The sequence below is a fragment of the Rosa rugosa genome, chromosome 6, assembly GCF_958449725.1.
Source record: "Rosa rugosa chromosome 6, drRosRugo1.1, whole genome shotgun sequence".
In the NCBI taxonomy this organism is placed as follows: domain Eukaryota; kingdom Viridiplantae; phylum Streptophyta; class Magnoliopsida; order Rosales; family Rosaceae; genus Rosa; species Rosa rugosa.
Genome location: NC_084825.1, coordinates 49,989,212 through 50,012,055, shown reverse-complemented (window position 1 = coordinate 50,012,055; position 22,844 = coordinate 49,989,212). Strand labels below are relative to the sequence as shown.

General features: G+C 39.8%; 1 protein-coding gene across 1 annotated transcript; it reads right to left on the bottom strand.

Annotated features, from left to right (window-relative positions):
- Positions 1-10,550: 10,550 nt before the first annotated feature.
- Positions 10,551-21,772, bottom strand: LOC133718845 (DNA topoisomerase 2-like). Its single transcript, XM_062145719.1, has 19 exons — positions 21,232-21,772; positions 20,526-20,694; positions 15,119-15,245; positions 14,972-15,038; positions 14,616-14,886; positions 14,363-14,532; positions 14,071-14,280; positions 13,873-13,986; positions 13,679-13,789; positions 13,418-13,582; positions 12,968-13,309; positions 12,724-12,857; positions 12,283-12,637; positions 12,008-12,182; positions 11,870-11,919; positions 11,358-11,786; positions 11,142-11,271; positions 11,006-11,047; positions 10,551-10,883 (listed from the first exon to the last, which is right to left on the bottom strand). Exons 1-19 carry the CDS (start codon positions 21,736-21,738, stop codon positions 10,627-10,629), a joined length of 3,825 nt encoding a protein of 1,274 aa, XP_062001703.1. The 5' UTR covers positions 21,739-21,772; the 3' UTR covers positions 10,551-10,626.
- Between the last annotated feature and the right edge of the window lie 1,072 nt (positions 21,773-22,844).

The following is a 22,844-nucleotide window of genomic DNA, read 5'->3' as shown; positions in this document are numbered from 1 at the left end:
TCCTGCACACATATGAAATTGCTTCGGGGCAAAAGATCAACCTCCAGAAAAGTGAAGTAGCATTCAGCAAGAATATTGATAGTACTGTGCAGCATCAATTAGCCAATTTGTTGGGGGTCCAAAGGGTTGACAAGCATGAAAGATATCTTGGATTGCCAACCTATGTGGGACGCACAAAAACAGCGGCTTTTAGCTACCTCAAAGAAAAACTAACTAACAAGGTCGTTAGTTGGCGAGCAAAATTACTGAGTGGAGCTGGCAAGGAGATATTAATCAAAGCGGTGGCACAAACAGTACCAAACTATGTAATGAACTGCTATAAACTGCCAATAGGTTTATGTGAAGACCTACAACAACTGTGTGCAGGTTTTTGGTGGGGAGACTCAGAGGACAAGCAACATATACATTGGAGATCTTGGGATAGATTGTGTGTACCAAAAAAAGAAGGTGGAATGGGATTCAAAAATTTACACTGGTTTAATCTAGGAATGTTGGCAAAACAAGGTTGGCGCATTGTGAGAAATCCGAACTCCCTGGTAGCAAGACTCTACAAAGCTATCTACCATCCAAACAGTGATTTCCTACATGCAGAACTAGGGGATCAACCTTCGTTCCCCTGGAGAAGCATCTGGGAAGGCAGAGCAGTACTCAAACAAGGTTTACGATGGCAGGTGGGCAATGGGCAAAATATTGATATATGGCGGGACTCTTGGCTACCAGACTCCTACCCTCGCAGTCCGACTACTCCGCAACCCAGAGACGCACCGAAAAAGGTATGTGAACTAATCTGTCCACATACAAAGAATTGGAATATACAGAAACTAGAGCAGTGGTTTGCTCCAGTGGATATAGAGCTGATCCTAAAAATACCTCTAAGCAAACGAGCTCCCCGAGACAGGCTAGTTTGGCATTTCAATACCAAGGGCCTATTCACTACAAAAAGCGCTTACTATGTGGCAAGGGACCAAGCGTTGGGGCTGGTTTTAGCTCCCCCACGAATTCCGGATGCATATGACAAGCTATGGCAAGCTATATGGACTGCAAAGGTCCCAAACAAAGTTGCTTTGCAGGTCTGGAGGACATGCGTCAATATTCTACCAAATAGAAGCTGCTTGAGTACAAAAGGATATACAGGAGAATTAACATGCCCATTGTGTGAAAATGGAATGGAAGAAAACATCCACGTATTCACAACTTGCGATTATGCTAAAGAAATCTGGGCAGCAGCGACAATAGCTCGGCCACAGGGTGACTTCGCAGATATAAAAGAATGGCTCCTACGTTCGGTATCCGTGACAAGCAAGGAAGGGTTTGCAAAAATAATGATGCTGATATGGGGAATCTGGAAAAATCGAAACACCCAGGTGTGGGAAGGAAAAAAACAACATCCTCGTGATGTTGTATTGATGACTATGAGCTGGCTAGAGGACTTCCTGAAAGCAAATAACAATGAACATCCTCATAGGGACAGAACCAAACGTTGGGAGAAGCCCCCTGAGACCTGGTTGAAATGCAATGTAGATGGTGCCTTTATAGCACAGGTGGGACTAAGTGGAGCTGGCATGGTATTCAGAGACGATAGAGGCCAGTTTCGAGCAGCAGCTATGAGACCTTTATCAGCAATTACCACACCTTTCCATGCCGAACTGCAGGCCATGCATGAAGCCGCTCAAATGGCAGCTGGAATGAACTACCAAAAAGTCATTTTTGAGACTGACTGTTCTACGCTGGCAGCTGCACTAAATCAAGAAGAACGAGATTGCTCTTTGCATGGTTTCCTGATAGACGATGTCAAAGATTTCATGCACCAACATGGGGAGTATATAATCATCTACGCTCCACGTGAGACCAACAAGATAGCCCACAACTTAGCTAGTAAAGCTTGTAATAGTAATAGCCAAAACTGGTTTGGCACTGCTCCCGTATTTATAAGGGATGCCATTCTAAACGAGTGTTCTCGTTGATCTGCTTTAATAAAATTCTTTTCAAAAAAAAAAAGTGCTTAATAATTCAAGTCGGACTAATGCCAATTTTTTTCTTAATTGTGTTACGTTTTTGCTAATTTTTAGCATATTTTTGCTTATTAACTTAAAATTCATGTTGTAACCCGATCACAAAAAAAAAAAAAAAAAAAACTTAAAATTCATGTTGTGTTGTAGTCTTGTAGAATGTAGATGATCTTTACCCGAAACAAAGACGACGTGAATGTTTCTTTTCTACAAAAAAAAAACAAACAGAAAAGTTTGAAATTCATTTCTCTTGTTAAAAAATAAAACATAAAAACGTTGCAAGAAGTTGCACATGGTAAACAGGAAATGGTGAGACACGGTAGCTGTTGTCATCGTAACGGAGATTCGCTCTTATTTCGAATTCAAATTCTACTCATCTGGTGTACTCAGTCTCACAGTAAGCCTCATTCAGCTCCTCATATAATTGGTCAAAACTTGACAAACCTCTCCAGCACGACCACGTGTCCGGTTCTCCGTAGATCTGACCGTTCTTATTCCGCAAAATTCAAAATGGAAAAACTTATTTATGAGATTGGTTTGGGATTGGGTGGGAGGCTGTGTTTATTGGTGGTCTTGTCAATCTCTGTGCCAAGGCAGAGAGACTCTGACACTACTTCACTCCATTGTCCATTTGTCATTGTCCTAGTCCCACTACTCTATAATTCTATATTCATTTGTTGTTTTCTCATTTTGTTTCAAACTCCAATTTTGTCCCTAGGTTTTTGAAAAGATTTTTGATTTAATTGGGTAGATGGGGAATTGAATTTGGTCCCTAAGAGCAAGTCCACCGGTATGACTTTGTCCGGGCAAAATGAGAGAATGATGATGTGGTGACCGGGCATGGAGAGAAACAACCTTCCACCGGCAAACTCTTGACCAGCCAAACTTTGGCTTTGCATGACTGAGGTCAAAAAAAGGGGCAAGCCCATGACTAAACTCTTGCCCGAAGTCATCCGGCTGCCAGCTCGGCCAACCACAGAACGTGGCTGACCTCACAGGGGCTGCGGAGAGAGAAGAGAAACAGACGCCACAAAATTGCTTCGATCTCGGCCTGGGGGCAGCGTCTGGGCCGGCTGACGCCACGGAGTGGCCGGATGAGGTGAGGCGACCTCGGGTTGCTTCGATCTCGGCCTGGGGGCAGCGTCCGGGCCGGCTGACGCCACGGAGTGGCCGGACTAGGTGAGGCGACCTCGGGGGAGCCGGGTCCGTGGACGGAGGACCCCGGAGGAGGGAGAAACAGGCGGGTCGGGTCAGACGAGCAAAGTAAACAGTAAAATAGCAGAAAAGTAAACAATAAAAAAGCAGAAAAAACAGAAAGTGAACAGTAAAAATGAGCAGTAAAAAGTGAACAGTGTTGCCCAGGCAAGAAAAAAACGGGTGCAAACCTATGTCCAGTGGCAGTGAATAGTAACTTGACTGGTCGAATTTTTGACTTCTCGACTTTGCCTTTTCTTGACTACGGGTGCACTTGCTCTAAGTACAGGGGGTGTTGGAAGTGTCTCATTTGGGATTTGATTGAGTGATAATGGAGGTTTCTCCCTATAGAAATGGTATTGCCAACCCCATGCACTAGTGTTGTGGTTTTGGAAGGGAGGGGTGGTCCAGGTGGACCATTTTGATTGGTAAGGATCACATGCATTCATTCATTCATGTCCAAATTATTGAGGAGTCCTTGTTATTCCATGACCACCTCCTTTTTAGGTTTTATAAAATACTAGGTAATAATTCAACCGAAAGACCTAACTCGAACTAAGTTGAGAAGTAATAGAGAAAAAAAATTGGAGGCAATGAGTCAACTCAGTGGTAGCAGGAAGTTGTTTTCTATAGATTTGGGTGTTTTAGCAAAGCATATAAGGTAATTAGTTTAATATTAGGATAAAGCTTCCAGCATAAGCTGTTTTTGAGCTTTTTGGAGAAGCTCAAATTAGAGATTATCTAAAAAGTTGTCTTTCAGCTTCTGGGAAAATCAAAAATCACTTCTTTCTGGGGTTTCAGTCAATGGGCTTCACATAAAATTGCTTTTCTTCTAATAAAAAAGCAGTTTTCTGAGGGTGGAAAAAGTTGCACTAACTAGGCACTAAGACTTGTTTAATGCCAAAACCTACTGTCATTTGGTGGTTGCAAACTTGCATTACAACATAATAACAAAACCTGGAAACCAAGCTAACAAAAAAGATTGGGACTTTTGGTGGAAATTTTTTTTTTGCTATTACTTGTCATGATTTGAATTTGTGAATTACCTGACACAAACAAACAATGCAGAAATGTGTATATATAATTCTCCTTACTCCTTAGCTTGTAAATTTCCTGAAAGCAACTGATCAGTGGGTGTTGGGTGAAAGCAGGACCACACTGGCTTTAGCATAGAACACATAAGAATGTGAGAATCTCACAGAGGACCTTTGATACATACAAAGAAGTGATCTTGAGATTGGAATATTGATCTGGGGCTGCACAAGAAGCATGCATGGTTGTGATCCACAATGTGCATTAAGTAAAAAGCCCTTGTTTAACTTTACCATTTTATCTGTTTAAACTAAACAAGTTACCACAGTAACCAAAAAAAGAAGGTTGGTCTGTCACAGCATTTTCTATTCAATGTGATGCTTTTGAGGTATGGACATGGTAGTGGTGTGGTGTTGGGGCTGTGGAAGATACTGTTGACCATGGTAAAAAGAATGCATCATGGAATGAAGGATTGATTAATGAATATTTACTTGTTAATTCTGATGTGCTCTGGAAGATAGATTGATTCTCTGTCTATATTCCCCCTCTATGAAACTTTACCAGTTCCTTTGTGGAGGGATAATGCATCTCTTAATATTTATGAGTCACTTTGCCATGCACACTTTATTCTCTTGAGCTTTTTTATATATTGGATTGAGACACTGACCATATTCTCATCCTTAAATTGTCTCAGCTGGGAATCTGGTTCTGTTTGACATTAAGAAGCCTACGTACCTTCTTTTGTTCATACAATCATCATTACTTTATTCTCGCTAAGGCAATTTATCAAACATTTAGTTCATATCTAAATATCTTTGTAGCGTTTTAACACACATTTTCCACCACATTGTTAAGGAGAATGCAAAGACTTGAAGATGTTAAGCATTTTAATGGTTAAACTGAAATTTGGGTGGGAGCGATTTCCTTCAGTCATACTTCTTCTAATTAAATCCGCAGTTTTGGACAGCGCATGTTATGTTCAAATTGTAGTAAAGCTTCAAGCTAGGAAACTGTTCTTTGGTTTTTCGATGCATTTTATTGATTTGTAGCAATTGTCCAGTATTCCTGCACGCCATCTCCCTTGGATTATTTGTTGGTGCATTTGGATTCAGTAAACAAGTAGTTACTAATGGATTATGAAACAATGAAAACTGATTATCCCTAAGCCAATGCAATCTTCTGTCTGGTCTAGAACAGACAAGTTCTCTTGGAAGCAAATTCATGTAGCATCATTGGCCTCAAAACAAACATAAAGATTATAGGGTTGTGTGCTTTCCCTCCAAAACATAGGGCTTATTCTTCTTATGGCCAGGAATAGTAAAGTATTGCAGCTTATCTATCCCAGTTCCTTTTTATTTCTCATCAAACGAATGGCATAACTGAACTTAGCATTATATGTTTGCTGGGTTTCAAGCTTTCATTGTGTGGATGTTAGCTAAGGAAATCATAGCTCTTTTCAGTGTCAATATCAAAATGATGAGCATATCTTTTTTCATAGGACATGAAACCCTGAGTTGCTCACATGCACTTTCAGAAACCTTAATTGAAACTCTGCTTGAATTTGAAGGCTATACAGAACAAGTTTTATTAATAACGAGTTCACGACTCATGATTCAATCTTCATAAGTATACACATTCTTAAAACTTTTCTTATTTTGCAGCATTACTTTTCTAATTAGTCAGCGCTGCAATGATGTAATACAAGGAAAATGATGGCATAACAGCGTACATCTGTCCCAAACACAACCAACAAAACATGGAAATTTGAATCACCCAAATGATCATTTTACAAGAGTTTCTCGTACACAAATTAAGTTTGGGGTATGGGAGTGGTTTTTTGGTTCCACCATAATTGGCCTTTAGCTTTGCTTTTGGAATCCTTTTATGGAACAATGTACGATCGAATACCTTTACGTCTGTTAATGGACCCTTCTCAAGAAAAATATTCACTTTGCCTGATGCTGGTCCATGCCAAGTAGATGCTCAAACCATTTTCGAGTTTCGTTCAAGTAAATTGTAATTCACATTCGGTGCTATTTTGACTATCACAATTTCAAAGTTCTCCTTCTATTTCACTAAGATGATGATGATTTGTCTATATCCGCAGGAACTATCCCAATTTTTGGTTTCATGAAACAATGTCGACCAAAATAATGAGTAAAAATAAAAAATCTGGATTTGCAATTTGGAGTTTGGTTTGCAAAAGAGTAGTGAATCTCATTTGGGCCTTTTTTGCTTGTGCATCCTGACCCAACACCACAAGATGAGATTTAAATCCAAGTCAGGGATCGAGTTGGTTGGGTTTACTCTGTCCAACCCAATTCCAACTCCTACATAAGAACAAGTGAATATTTACAGTAGTAATTACTTCAACCACACTAACCTACTTCAAAGTGATTACAGAACAAATCTAATTAAGAAAGATAACCTCTTGCCGTGGCCATGGCCGAGGCCGATCGTTAACGGAGCCGCCGTCTCCACCGCCATGGTTGAGACCGAAACGATTCGTTTTGGGTTAGAGAGAGTGAGGGACAAAAACAAAATGCATTCGGGATTTTGACATTTTTGAAACACGATTGTACGGCTCTGCTTTAAGTTAGGGTTTCAACGGTGATGATGGATGAGAGTTGTGATCCAGTGTATCGCGGGTGAAATGGTGCTTCAAGGTTAGACTACATAGACCAAATACTATAGACACTTGCTTGTGTCATATTGAGCGAGACTTTATAGCACTCGATGAAACGTTTATATTGAGAGTTATGGAGGACATGTGGTCGTTGCGCGTAATACTCTAAATCGTTCGTCATGAGGAATGAGATCATATGCTAATGATATGTTAATCTTGGGATTATGATTCCCATTTTTGACTATTTGCTCTTAAACTATAACAGAAAACCGTCTAGAACCAGTAATAAGCCAAGGAACCCTAAACCCTAAACCTTGAAATTAACTTCGAGTGTAGGGATAAATCACGTCTATATGTACCTACAAGCTTAATTAGTCCCTAAGCAACGAGCTTATATAGCGATTTAACTGCTAGCTAGCTTCTTTTTTTAAGGGAAAGATTGAAAGTTCATTCAATCAATCGAAAAGCAAACATTGGGGGGGGGCGGGGACATAGACCAAAACCCTAAGAAACCGCGGTTACATATACCATCAGGCCAATGGGCCCAAACTCTAACCACAATGCACCTCCTACCAAGGCTACTTTGAACAGATGACCCCGAATGTCTCAGTAGTACCTCGTAGTCGACAGCAAAATAATTGCGTCCTCTTCAACACCATGTCCAAAAAGTATCAGACCACGTGTAAAGAATCGCTCGTCAGCAGATCGACCACCACAGTAAACCAAATTTGAACCAAATCGTCCTTGGGAATGACACCAAAGTGCTTGGATGAATCAAGTAATCAAAATAAACAAGTGCTTTTCTTGTGGATCGATCACTTGCGTATATGAAGTGCATTTCATATCAGGGGACAATGCCAAAATTGATGGCAAGGTGAACTATGGTGGCAAAAGTTCCACAAGGGACAAAGTACACTTGACCTTACCTGATGGAAGCCATGTACTCTGAAAGATATCCAGATTTCCAATCTCACTTTGGTTTATTGTCCATCATGGATTATCCACTCTGTTTACAGCAGGTAATATAATTCTCTAGCTCTGCTAATGCATTGCTTTATTTTTATGCCTCATGCTGTAAGAACTTGTTAAGCCAACATGCATGCATGAAACAAATGCTCTAAACTCATATAGTTTGATTCTTTTGGAATCCAATATTTATTTTACCTAACAAAAGAAGATGAAAATGGAGAAACTGAGAAACATTCTTGTTACAATCCTTGCGCGCACCAGTGAAACACAGTAAGCAAGAGCATATATACTAATTTCTTGCTCATCTGCACAAAAATCTAAAGCAAACTTGAATATCAAAAGTAGTATATATATACTCCTCGATCAATTGCTAATCAAACCATGTCTTCAATGGTATTGCACAACTACTTATAATAATGTTCTTGTTTTCTATTGTGTACTCTTGCACAAATACTCGAAATGAGGACTGCTACATTGTCTTTGGGTATGATTGTATAGCTGTAAAGAGTGGTTGGGATGAATATGGTATTGCTTTTGGCATGGGGATTCCAACCAAATCTTTTAGCATGGTTAGGGTTGGTTTGATTGGTTTTGGTCTATAATCCTAGGTCATTTTGGGTTGGTTGGTCTATTCTAGTGAACTTTTGGATCATGATTGATTATTGATTTACCACATTGGTATGCTGAAAATTGTGAATTTTCTATACTTAACGAGCTATAGAAACTAATAATTGATGTTGCCATTTCTGTAAAGACCTGTTGGAAGCTTGTATAGAATATTAGAATTGTTGCATACTCTCAGTTAACTCGTATGCCTTGAGGTATGAAATGTTTTGTTTTCAGTCATATCGTTCATGTTTCTGTGTATATGGTCAGGTTATTCTTCTGCTGGGTGAGAGCGCAGAAGCTGTTGGAGTAGGAGTTGGAGCTGAACAAGGAACCAGGGGTAACAGGATGCCGACTCTAGATGAATATATAATCAATGTGACTAGTCTGAACTCTTGTATTCTTTGTCATGTTTCTGTATATGTTTCGAATTCAAGTTGTCAATGTGATTGAAGCCTTGTCCTGTTTGTTTAGTATTTAGCATGTACAGACGCTCTAATTTGGTCATATCAAGTACTTGCACCCAATTTACGTTTCTTCTATAATTTTTTTTTTTTTTTTAAAGTACTAGCTAGGAGTTGGAATAAGCAAAATAATGAATACAGCCAATTTCCTCTAGACAATGTTTATAGAAAATGATGTTCTTTACCAACAGATGCATTACATATTATCTGCAAGAGTGCAAGTTCAACTAGGGTCAAACTATTAAATACTATACAAGGTTTCAATTTATACAGGATCTCTTTGCAAGGAAGTAATCTATACATAAGTTCTATAGAAGGAACTGATACACAATTTCTATTTCCATGGAATTGATCCACAACAAGAGTTCCATTTTATAGAGGAGATCAGAGTATACAGGATTTCTATTCAAGGATTGAGCTTGTAGTCAATCTAGTCTTGAATACCAATTAAACATGAACATGTCCCATCCACCTGCCCTCTTTGGTTCCCCCATAATAAGATGTATCCAGCAAGCCATGGTCAGTTAAAATAAAGAGATGCTAGATAAAACTCCAGAATTTCTGACATCTGGAATTTTTCCCCAACATGGCAGTTAGACATATCGGAAACAGGAACATTAGTTTGGAAACCTTCTCTGCTGAATTATTAAGCTCACAGGAGGTCTCTACCTTCAATTTTGGGCAGCAACAATCAGAAGAAGAAAACTTTTACAAAAGGAAAAATCATTTGCCATTTAGTAGAATCAAGGCCTGGGAAGAAAGCAATCCATTGACAGGATCATTGATTCATTTGATGCCTAAGGAGCTGGTATCATCCATTTTGGTTCCAAATGCACAAACCTCAATCCTCTTCAAGCCTGCATATATATAGATATATGCACAAAGCTCAATTAGGAGAATTATATTTGTTCTTTTAATGATTCACCTGAAAACCAAAACATATTAGGTCAGTCACATGCTCGAAATCCCAGAATTTGGAGAAGCAAATGCTAGAAACTAAAGGTCTTTTTCGAGCCGATCCATTTGCTTTGCCTCCAAGGTCACCCGCGCTTCAATTCCCTTGCCACATTGTGCTTCCAATAAGAATCCCGTGAAATTCCTAAACGCAGGCCCGACTTTCCCCATGAGCCCTACCCAGAACGGCTTCCCCCATCCAAAATCCAATTTGTTAAACATGCTAGTCCAATTGATGAATAAATAAACTTCTGGTGGTGATTTTGAGGAAAACAGGACTTCTAGTTGATTAAAGTAGTTTGGCTCCAAATCCCTCCTCCCTGAAGAGACTTATGAAATCCTTTGACAGATTCATTAAACAGTTGCACCCAGTCACATAACTCATGAGCTTCTCCTAGCTTAGATGAGTCGGTGACTGTTGTCGCGCACCAAAACAAATGTCCGAGGATATTAGTCGACGACATTTGTGGCTTCATCCGTGATCTCATGTTCATTGCATGCGCTACTACAGAAGTTCTTGGGGAAGTACCTAGATGAGAATGCCGAAGAAGAAACATGAATATATGATGATATTTATATGAATGAAATTACCAAAGATTCCGTTGAAAATGTTGTAATATTGACAGTTGATACTAAAATGTTCAATGAGGTACCATACTAAAGCAGCAAACTTGAAATGTGTACAAGAGGGCATGAGCTGAAATTTTCCCATATCAAGTTTTACATCCACTCTGACTTCTTAACAATCACTAAACTGAAAGTCGAAACTAACTCATGAGTCATTATCCCTATCATCTGCATCATCAGTCATCTTCAAGATGATCCTAACCGCCCTTCTCCTCCTCGCCTTCTGGCCTGAAGATGACTTGCCCAGTAACACCAGATGCATCTTCAACTTCAGCCCTACCCTTCTCTTTCTAACATTAGGGTCAGGCGGCCTGAAGAGCTTGTAGCCTGAAGATGATGGTGTTTGAGACTCCTTAGTTGCTGGACCTCTCTTCTTGACTGCCACAAGGGGAATAGCAGCTGCTGCCATAAGAAAATAGAATGAAAAATTATGAGATACATATAAAGTGCCTGAGATGAATTCAAATCAAGCATTTCTTCATTGTCGTCATCATATGACAAAACTATCAGATCATGACTCGAACCTTCTGCTGCACCTCTCCGTTTCACTACCTTAGGAGCTTTCCCTGAAAAAACAGGCAGATGATCTTGGTCTAGTGAGTCCATAATCCAAACATTGAAATATAAAATAAATATCTATTGTTTATGTAGCACGCTTACCCATTTCCATTGCAGAACTGGAAGATGTTTCCCTACTGTCTGCAATAGCTTCTACTGGAGCATTCTTGACTTGCTTGTTTCTTGATTTCCTTTTTGCCTCATCTGCCAGAGCCTCACTTTTGCCCGGCTCCTGATATAAACATAGTATATCAGACACAAAGGTTACAAATAAAGTAAACAAAAAATAGTGAAATATGGATGGTTTAATATGCATACCTCAAGTTCCATTTCAAGAGCATCGAGATCCTTCAACCACGATGACTTTGGAGTTGAACCTCTCAAATCAATAACCTGTTCATTGACCTTATTCCTATCAGCCTTCAGAGCTTCAACCCTCTCAGTAGTCAAGGTTCCAGTTGACATGGATATTAGATACTCATAATCGCTGATTCGCACTCCATTACCAATGAAAGGCTCTGAGTTCTCTTCTGTTTCTTCTGTATCTTCAGTTGCCCCAGCAACCTCTGGCTCCACAGCCTTTGTTTTCTTTGGAAAAGGAGTGAAACCTTTCTGTTGGAGCTCAAGGAATAGATCAGCTCTCTTCCTATTACTCACAATAATTTCTTCATTCACCACACCAAGTATGAATCTAACCTTGTTTTCCAATTTCAACAATTCCAACTCAAGGTTATCCAACAACACTTTCTGCATACATGATCTAAAATCAGTTAAGTTGTATCATCACAAAATCAGTTGTCTTACATTTGCCTGACAACAAATAATCTAACCTTTCTTTTCTCATAGAATTCAAGTCTTAGGTGAAAGAATTCCTCAAGAACTGCAGAAAGAAAACAAAAACAAAGTCTAGTTATATAAATGTACCACTAAGCATTAATCAAACCACACCAAATCATGTTAACACATACTTTGTTCTGGAGTGTCATATTTCTTAATCACACCCTTTGGATCAAATAGGTGCATGTTAGTTGTGCCTATGAGAGTGGTCAGTCTAAATTTCTTATGCAAACCCTCTTTTCTGGCTGCTATCATGTTCTCCTCAGGCAAGTGGACTAGAATTTCTACAGTACTGTGATCACTATGCTAAACCCTGCAGAATGAATAATTTTGATTACAAACTCAGGAAGACCTGAAACAAAGTTTGATGTATATTGCAGATGTTAAGTACTTAAGTCGACTATACCTTTATGAAAGGATCCTTGGCCTCGTCATTCCCTTGAGAGATAGACTCCAGAAATTCCTTATAATCTTGAGTCCACCTACGGATTGGTAGCTCTGAAATTCTGAGTGTTGTCTCATTGACTTCCTCAATAATCCCATATACTGTGTAGCTCGTACCAGATTCCTTGACAGTTTTCTCAGTAAATCCAGTAAAGCCTCTATACCAAGGATCCATTGGCACAAGTTCATCACCATTGAGCAACCGCCTAATGTTTGCAACGATGTCTCTTGGATTATAATTAGGGATGTAAGAGCTCCAGCCCGTCCCAATTCCTTCACTACCATTCACAAGAACCATTGGGATAACTGGCACATACCTATACAACAAAACAGTCATTCAGCTATACTCATCCACCCATGTGTTAAAATTATATGCAATAATCCTTTGATACCAAAACAATACCAGGTTGGCTCAATAGATTGCCCATCTTCATTCAAGTAGTCAAGAAGTCTATCATCATCCTTTGGAAAAAGGAACCTTGTAATAGGAGAAAGCCGAGTATATATATAACGAGCACTTGCATGGTCTTTGCCTCCCTATGTCAAGCAATATATAAATGTAAGTAAAACACCTCTGAAAAAGATTACACTACCAGATGAAATCTTCTTAAATAACTGATATGTTGAACGAGCTTAATGGTTCTTACCAAGTTACGAGTCCCAAATTGACCATTTGGTTGAAGGAGATTAATGTTGTTACTGCCCACATAATCTTGTGCCATTCCAATGATAGTACTGGCAAGACTTGCCTCACCATGGTGGTAGGCAGAATGCTCAGACACATAACCAGAAAACTGGGCAACGTTTGCTTCCCTGATAAAGTTCCTCTTAAAAGAGCAGAATAGTATCTTCCTTTGACCTGGTTTCAACCCATCAACCATTGAAGGTATCGACCTTTGCAGATCCGCCATTGAAAACTGTATAAGCTCCTTGTGAACAAAATCACTGTACCTTACAAGCTTCTCCTTCTGATCAAGATGAGTACCAGGCTGCAAACATAAAATGTCAATAATTTACCATACAAGCATAATTTCAGAAGAAAGAGTCACTTGGAAAATACAATTAGAGAAATGTATATTTAATCCAAAATTTCCCACCTCAAACTGCCGAAGCCAATTCTTCCTCTCTTCTATTTTCTCCCGACTAAAAGCAAGTTCAATTGCCTGCCCATCAAGGTCATCTATCCAAACTAAGTGTTTCTTGTGCATATCTAGATTCTGAAAGTAGTCCCTACCTTCCTTTGAAGTACTTGTTCCCAACCCCTATAATGGAAGGAAAGTAAGTATAAGAATCATAATGCTACTGACAATATAAATATAATACAATCAGGCTTATTTGCAAAAGTATATAATGCAAACCTTGTAGTATTTAATGGTCCAGCCACTTGCATTACCCCTCGAGCTTTCCCTCCAAGCTTCATACTCGGGCATTGAATAGAATGAAAGTTCTTTCCCATTCTTCTGAGTTGCCTGTGCAGAGCACATTGCAAGTTATAAATATTCTTCAAGAAAATGTTCCACTTAAAATAAAGGTTAACTCAACCAGAACCAACCTTAACGATAGGCGTTTTAAACTCGACCAAAAATGATGGAACTTTTAGCAGAGAGGGCCAGAAGCAATGAATGAAATTGATCAGCAGCCCTTTTATGTGGGAGCCATCGTGATCCTATAAAAAAGATAAGCTGTTACTATTTCAACTAGAATCTCAAACTAGAAATAAAACTAAAAACAACGAATCATGAAATTTAACCTGATCAGTCATGATCATCAGATGCCCATATCTTAAAGATTTGGTGTTGGTATATTCTTTATCTTGCTGCAGACCAAGAATCTTCTCAATATTCTTGATTTCCTCATTATCCCTGAATTGAGTCGTGCTGGCTTTTCTTACATTGAGCAATTTACCTCTCAATGGAAAAACACCATAATGGTCCCGACCAACAACAGCAAGCCCAGCCATCTGATGTAGATCAGAATATGTTATTATAGAAAGGATATAAACAAATTAAATGATTGCTGAAGGTACCAAAATGACAACTTACTGCAAGAGCCTTAGCTGAATCTCCTTGTGTTAAAATCAAGGTACACTTTTCAGAGTCCCTTCCTCCTGCTAGGTTAGCATCCTCCAGCTTGTTGATGTTAAGAAGACTCTCCGTTTTTGTTCCATCACTTGCCAAATAGAGAAGACTTTCCACAATCCCAGACTTTGCAACTGCAAAACAATCAGTATATGAGAACCAACTTTAAGCATTTTGAGGGTAGCCTTCCAGAAGAACAAAACTAGTGTAAGCATACCTTCCCTTAGCAAGTCTTGTGGTAGTTCACATTTAGACCCAAAACTGCTTGGGCAAATCGTCAAGTTTTCCTTTGTTTGGGAATCAAAGGCAGGGTTGTCAATAAGAGCATTGACAAAGACCCAAAGATAACTCTTCACGTGCTCAGGCTTGATTTTGGTATTTTTGTTCTTCTCATTTACAACATTCATCAGATGAGCAGTAATCTGGTCTGTGACGTAATCAACATGAGTTCCCCCCTTGATTGTAGCAATGCCATTCACAAAGCTGACCTGGTAAAAATATATCCAGCAACATGAGACACACAATTCCAAGTGCAAACTTTGTAATTAAAAATTCAAAAAGGTTTGAAGAAACCTGTTGAAACACCCCGTCACTGAAACTGACACAAATCTCCCACCTATCATTGACTTTAGCAGTCATCCTGACAAGTGAACAGATATAGTTAGCAAGTTCTCCTAAGTGACCTAGAAGATTGAGAACAAACAGTTTCATAACAAGCACCTTGGAAGTTTAGCGTTTCTAGATTTTCCGGCAGATTGCAAGTAGAGATCAACATAATCAAGAAACGACTTTACAGGGACCCTGTTTCCATTCAGGTCGACCTTCACAGTCTTTCCAAGGCATCCAGCTGTTGGGATTGTTAACAGAGTACGCAGCAATATAGCAAATAAAGAGCAACAAAGAGACACCAAATTTAACGTGGAAACCCTTCAAGGTGAAGGGAAAAAACCACGGGACAAACTCCGAAAAACTTCCACTATGAAAATGGGATTACAATCACCAATCTCTCTAGAACACTAGAGGAAAAACTCTCAAGAGAAACACTCTTGGATACACTCTCACAAGGATATTGTAAAAGCAGGACTTTCTTTCTCTCCTTTTACAACTCTCTGTCTCTAGCTCTCTCTATCTTTTCTCTCTCTCTATTCTGCCGAATTTGAGAATGATAGGAACTTCTTGGTTTCTCTTTCTCCAGCTCCTTATGAAGGATTGTGAAAGGAATCACAAGGTGCCGGCAGCACACCTTCTTTTCTGCCATGAAGCTTGCTTTCTTTTGTTCTTTTCTGCCGCATGCTTGCTTTTCTCTTTCCTTTCTCTCAGACAACATGTCTGTTTCTTCTTTTTCTTTTCTCTAAAGTCCAACCCATAATGAGCATATGTCCAACATAATTAAATGCCTAGCATGATTACATCTAATAATTATATCTATTATAGCATGAGGAGGGAATCGGCCAACAATCTCCCCCTTCCTGACTCATGCTTAAGATCGCAGACCTGCAAAGAATGTGCAGGTCTCATGCTTGCCCTTTGGAAGAGACTTTGTTAACATATCGGCTCTGTTCTCATTGGTATGGACCTTTTCTATCATCAGCAGCTTTGTTTCAAATTTCTCTCGAATCCAATGGTACCGCATATCTATATGCTTGGACTTCGAATGAAAACTAGGATTCTTGCTGAGATGAATGGCACTCTGATTATCACAGTAGATAACAAACTCACTTTGGTGTAGACCAAGCTCTTGGAAATATCTCTTCATCCATAGCATTTCCTTGCAGCATTCAACAATGGCAATGTACTCTGATTCAGTAGTAGATAAAGCCACACACTTTTGCAATTTTGACTGCCAAGAAACAGCTCCCCCTGCAAAAGTGAATAAATATCCAGATGTGGACCTCATTGTGTCTACATCTCCAGCTAAATCTGCATCAGTAAAGCCTTGAAGAATAGGCCTTTCATTGCCAAAACATAAACACAATTTAGATGTACCTCTAAGGTACCTCATAATCCATTTAACTGCTATCCAGTGTTCTCTACCTGGATTTGCAAGGAATCTGCTCACAACACCTACTGCATAACCAATATCCGGTCTAGTACAGACCATAGCATGCATTAAACATCCTACTGCTGAAGCATAGGGAACTTTCTCCATTTCTTCCTTCTCTTTTGCATTTGAAGGACTTTGTTTCTTACTCAATTTGAAATGAGTAGCAAGAGGAACACTTACAGATTTTGCTTTGTCCATGTTGAATCTCTCAAGCACCTTTTCAATGTAACTTTCTTGTGATAGCCACAACTGACCTTTCTTTCTATCACGAGTGATCTGCATGCCGAGAATTTTCTTTGAAGGCCCCAAATCTTTCATATCAAAGGATTCATTCAACCTTTCCTTCAACTCCTCAATTTTCCTTGAGTTTGGACCTACAATCAACATGTCATCAACATACAACAATAACATGATGAAGTCTTTTTCAGATGCTCTTTGAATGAACACACAGTGATCTGAGATTGTCCTTTTGAATCCATTGTCTATCATGAATGACTCAAATTTCTTGTACCATTGGCGAGGAGCTTGTTTGAGTCCATAGAGGCTCTTCTTCAGCTTACAGACCATATGCTCCTTGCCCTCAACTTCAAATCCCTCTGGTTGTTCCATGAAAATGTCTTCTTCTAAGTCACCATGAAGAAAGGCTGTTTTGACGTCTAGTTGCTCTATCTCCAGGTTCATACTTGCTGCCAATCCCAACACGACACGAATGGAATTCATCTTCACCACTGGAGAAAATATCTCATCAAAATCAATACCTTTCTTTTGAGCAAAGCCTTTAACAACCAACCTCGCTTTATATCTTGGTTGTGAATTTTCAGATGTCTTAAGCTTGAAAATCCACTTATTCTTGAGGACTCGTCTTCCTTTTGGCCTTTCCACCAATTCATATGTTTGATTCTTGTGTAAAGAATCCATCTCCTCTTGCATAGCTTTCAGCCATTTGTCTTTGTCAGCATCATCTTGGACATCCTGAAAGCATTCAGGTTCACCTTCATCTAAGAGAAGAACATACTCATTAGATGGATATTTTGTGGAAGGCTTGTGTGTTCTGGTGCTTTTCCTCAACTGTGCAGCTTGTTCAATAACCGGTGGCTGCTCTTGTTGGTTTTCTTGTGGAACTTCTTGGTTGTTTTCAGCATCATCTCTTTGATCACCATCAGGAACTTCTTCGGGGTCTTGCTCAGCTTCATGACCAACTTCTTCAACTGTAGGAGGAATAATACGGTCTAGATCAATGAGATTATCGCCATATGTTTCTGCTGCCTCTACATGTTCACTCTTCTCAATGTCTTTAATTGTTTGGTCTTCAAAGAACACTACATCCCGGCTGCGAACCACCTTCTTGTTAAGAGGATCCCACAATCGGTAGCCAAATTTTTCATCAGCATACCCAAGGAATACACACTGCTTGGTTTTGTCTTCAAGCTTCCATCTTTCTTCCTTTGGAACATGCACAAAAGCTCTACAGCCAAAAGTCTTCAAGTGCCCATAAGAAACATCTTTTGAGGACCACACGTGATCGGGAACATCACCATTTAAAGGAGCCGATGGTGACAAATTGATCAAATAACAAGCTGTTCTCATTGCTTCTCCCCAAAAACTTCTTGACAATTTGGAATGAGACAACATGCATCTAATTCTTTCCACAATGGTGCGATTCATTCTCTCTGCAACGCCATTATGTTGTGGAGTTCTCGGAACTGATTGCTCATGTCTAATACCATGGCTCTTACAATATTCATCAAAAGATCCAATATACTCACCACCATTATCTGTGCGAATGCATTTTAATTTTCTGCCAGTCTCCCTTTCTACCATCGTATGAAAGACTTTAAACACAGACAACACTTGATCTTTTGTCTTTAAAGCATATGCCCACACTTTTCTTGAATAATCGTCTATGAAAGTAGCAAAATACGAGGCACCACCCAATGTTTTAACTTTCATAGGACCGCAGACATCAGAATAAACCAAGTCCAACACATTTTGTTTCCTATTCTGATTTCTATGAAAGGAAACTCTATGTTGCTTGCCAACTAGACAATGAGTACATTTGTCTAAATGTGTACCTTTAATTCCAGGAAGCAACTCCTTTTTAGCGAGAATTTGTAGACCTTTCTCACTCATATGGCCAAGTCGTTTATGCCATAATTCTGCGGAACTTTCAGTCTCTGCGGTATTTAGCTCCCCCTTGAACAACTGAGCTTGCATTTTGTAAAGTGTGCAGCATTTGCTTCCTCGTGCTATCACCATGGAGCCTTTTGTGAGTTTCCATTTTCCATTGCCATGTAAGTTCATGTAGCCATCATCATCTAACTTCCCTACTGAAATTAAATTCAAGCGGAGATCAGGTACATGTCTTACGTCCTTGAGAACAAGTTTGCAGCCTACATTTGTTCGCAGGATCACATCACCAATTCCCGTTATTTTCGAGATGCCTTTATTTCCCATTCTCACTACACCAAGATCACCAGCTTTATAGGTTGAGAAAAGTTCCTTTCGAGGACTAGCATGGAAGGAAGCTCCACTATCAACAACCCATGTAGTTTCTTCTTTTGAAAGGCTCAGACATGCTTTTTCACATTCGGAAACTAATTCTTCACACTCTAAAAACTCTGACAATACTATGATATCACCTTCCGAAGAAATTGCAGCAGTGTCTGTCTCATCTTCCTTCACATCCTTCTTCTTTTCTCTCTTAAATTGCCTGCATTCTCTTCTATAATGACCTTTTTCATTGCAGTGGTAACATGTGACATCCTTCCTTGATCTGGATTTGCTTCTTGATCTCCCATGACCATGAGAATAATGATATGGCTTCCGGCTTCTAGCTCTTCCCCTTCTTTCTACAATCACAGCTTCAGAATATGAAGAGTCTGAAGATTTTCTTCTCACCTCTTCATTCAGCAAGTTGCTAGTCACTTGACTTAGTGACACAACACCTTCAGGAGCAGAGTTGCTAACTGAAACCACCAATGTTTCCCAACTGTCTGGGAGTGAACTAAGAAGGAGCAAGGCTTGCAATTCGTCATCGAGAACCATATTCATTGAGGAAAGCTGATTGACAACACTCTGCATCTCATTCAAATGTTCGTTGATTGAGATGTCTCCCTTGTATTTGAGGTTGACAAGCTTCCTAATCAAAAAAGCTTTGTTTGCTGCCGTCTTTCTTTCATATAGACTTTCAAGCTTTCTCCACAGTGCAAGTGCTGTAGTCTCCTTTGAAACATGATGAAAGACGTTGTCATCCAGCCATTGCCGAATAACTCCAATAGCTTTTCTATTCAGCTTCTTCCATTCATCATCAGACATTGTCTCTGGCTTCTCACCTTCAATTGGAGAATACAAATCTTTGCAGTAGAGTATGTCCTCCATCTTCGATTTCCAGATCATGTAATTCCTCCCATTTAAGCTGACCATCCGGCTTGTGTTGACATCCATAATGCTAACCAACAGCTCTGATACCACTCTGTTGGGATTGTTAACAGAGTACGCAGCAATATAGCAAATAAAGAGCAACAAAGAGACACCAAATTTAACGTGGAAACCCTTCAAGGTGAAGGGAAAAAACCACGGGACAAACTCCGAAAAACTTCCACTATGAAAATGGGATTACAATCACCAATCTCTCTAGAACACTAGAGGAAAAACTCTCAAGAGAAACACTCTTGGATACACTCTCACAAGGATATTGTAAAAGCAGGACTTTCTTTCTCTCCTTTTACAACTCTCTGTCTCTAGCTCTCTCTATCTTTTCTCTCTCTCTATTCTGCCGAATTTGAGAATGATAGGAACTTCTTGGTTTCTCTTTCTCCAGCTCCTTATGAAGGATTGTGAAAGGAATCACAAGGTGCCGGCAGCACACCTTCTTTTCTGCCATGAAGCTTGCTTTCTTTTGTTCTTTTCTGCCGCATGCTTGCTTTTCTCTTTCCTTTCTCTCAGACAACATGTCTGTTTCTTCTTTTTCTTTTCTCTAAAGTCCAACCCATAATGAGCATATGTCCAACATAATTAAATGCCTAGCATGATTACATCTAATAATTATATCTATTATAGCATGAGGAGGGAATCGGCCAACACCAGCCATGTCAATCACTTGCTTTTTCATCAATGCTACCACATCATCTTCAAGATGTGTCATGTTAAATTTTGCCAAGTCGGGCTGATATGTCACCCGGGTCCAGTTCTCACTCTCTTTGCATTTAGTGATGAATGGTTCAGATATCCTCCCCATGTTGTCTTTGAACACCTGAAATCAACAAGAATGACATTATTCATCTCTGACACAAATGTTTACCAGATGCTAACTTTTATTTCTTGAAAAACATTCAGAAAATACAGAGAAATGAAAGTATTGAATCTATGTCTCCCTTGGAAAACCCAGAACAAATGAAGTCACAACATTGTGCTATTCTTTAAGGGGGGATAAATCACCAATCGAAAACAGAGAAGAACATCAGAAATCACCAATCGAAAACCAGTCCATCAATCAATTCCACGAACAAACCCTGATACAAACATGGCCCCCTCAAAACAAAAAACATCAGAAATCACCAATCAAAAACCAATTTATCAATCAATTCCACGAACAAATCTTAATACAAACATGGCTTCATCAAAATAAAACATGGAAGAACATCAGAATCACCAATCGAAAAACCACTTTATCAATCAATTCCCTAATACAAACATAGATATCAAAATTCACAAATCAAACACATCAGTTGGTAATTCAAAAATTGCAACTAACTCTGTGAAACCCTAAAATATGAACACAGATCGATACCTGCTTGTACTTCTTCTGTCGCTTGCCGTCGGCGGTTTCGATGACGAATTTGGTCGAGAAAATGTTGGTGAGCTTGGCGCCGCAGCCGTTGCGTCCACCGGTGGTCTTCTTCACCGTGTCATCGTAGTCGCTACTGCTCAAGAGGTGCCCGAACATCAACTCCGGCACATACACCTTCGCCCGCTGGCGAATCTCGACGGGAATCCCGTCCCCGTTGTTGTAGACACTGATGTAGTTCTTCTCAACGTCGATGGTGACCTTGAGAGAGTCCATTGACGGATTCCTCCGTTTATTGTCGGCGGCGTTCACCAGAATCTCATCGAAGATCTTGCAAAGGCCGGGGACGTAGGAGACGGAGCGATGGACCATCTCGTCGTTCTCGAAGACCCACCGCCTCTGCGTGAGCCTCGCCGTCGATCCGATAAAGGTATCGGGTCGGTGCAAGATGTGCTCCACCTGGCTCTTCTTCAGGTACATTTCCTCGATCGTCTTCTCCACCACCACCATGGTTTGACACCGAAACGGTTCGTTTTGATTTGAGAGAGAGAGAGAGAGAGAGAGAGAGAGAGGGAGGGAGGGTACGAAATTTAAAAGAATGGGGCTATAAAGTGAAGACAAAGGAGCTAAAAGTGAAACGGGTACTAGCGGATTTGAAATTTTAAATGCATTGGGGTTTTGAAACACGATCCTACGGCTGTGCTTTGAGTTACGGCTTCAACGGATATGATGGAGGAGAGTACTCATCCCCTGCGTCGCGCCTAAAATATTGAGATGCATTTTTCATTTTGAGTTGCAAAACAAAAGAGCTGTCTATCCCAAAAAACAAGAAAACAAAGAATTGTGATCCACAAACTTTCTTACCAAACTTGTAGATCCTCACCGTTGTATATCCAACGGTTTATGAGTAATTTATGAATATTAACTGTAAAAAAATTATTCTTCACATTTTTTTTTGAAGGAAAGGACGACCGGCCAATTGTATTAACCAATCAATGGGTATAATGAGAAGCTACAAAGCTTCTAATATCCGGAGAGACATGCCCACTCCATGATAGATCTTTTGATCTATGTAAAGCAAGTTTAGCTAAATGGTGAGCAGCCGTATTGGCCTCACGATACACATGACTCAAATAAGAACCACCTAGCACCTCTAAGAAAGAGTTAATATCCTCAATAATTTGACCCAAAGGGGAGGTCTCCTCACCTCCAACCTCAACAGCAGAAGCGCTGACAATCAATCTCAAAATTGAATAATGGGAGAAAGATGGAACTGCACTGCCAAGGAACACGCAACTCTACAGGCCATAGCCTATACAGATTGGAGATGCAACATAACTAACTTTCATGCACACTCCTCCAACAACATCACCCAAAACATCTCAAACAATTACCCCTATCCCACCCGATTTGGAGGATAGATCAAAAGCACCATCACAATTGGCCTTAAGCCATCCTGAAGAAGGTGGGGACTAGCCCAGCCTACTTCTCACGGTAGTACTGCTAGTAGAAATCACAGTAGATTGATGCATAAACATATTGAAATACCCCATAAATTGGTAATTGTTTTTCGAGGATTTTTCGGAATTAATTCAGTGGTTGTTGGTACGAGTACG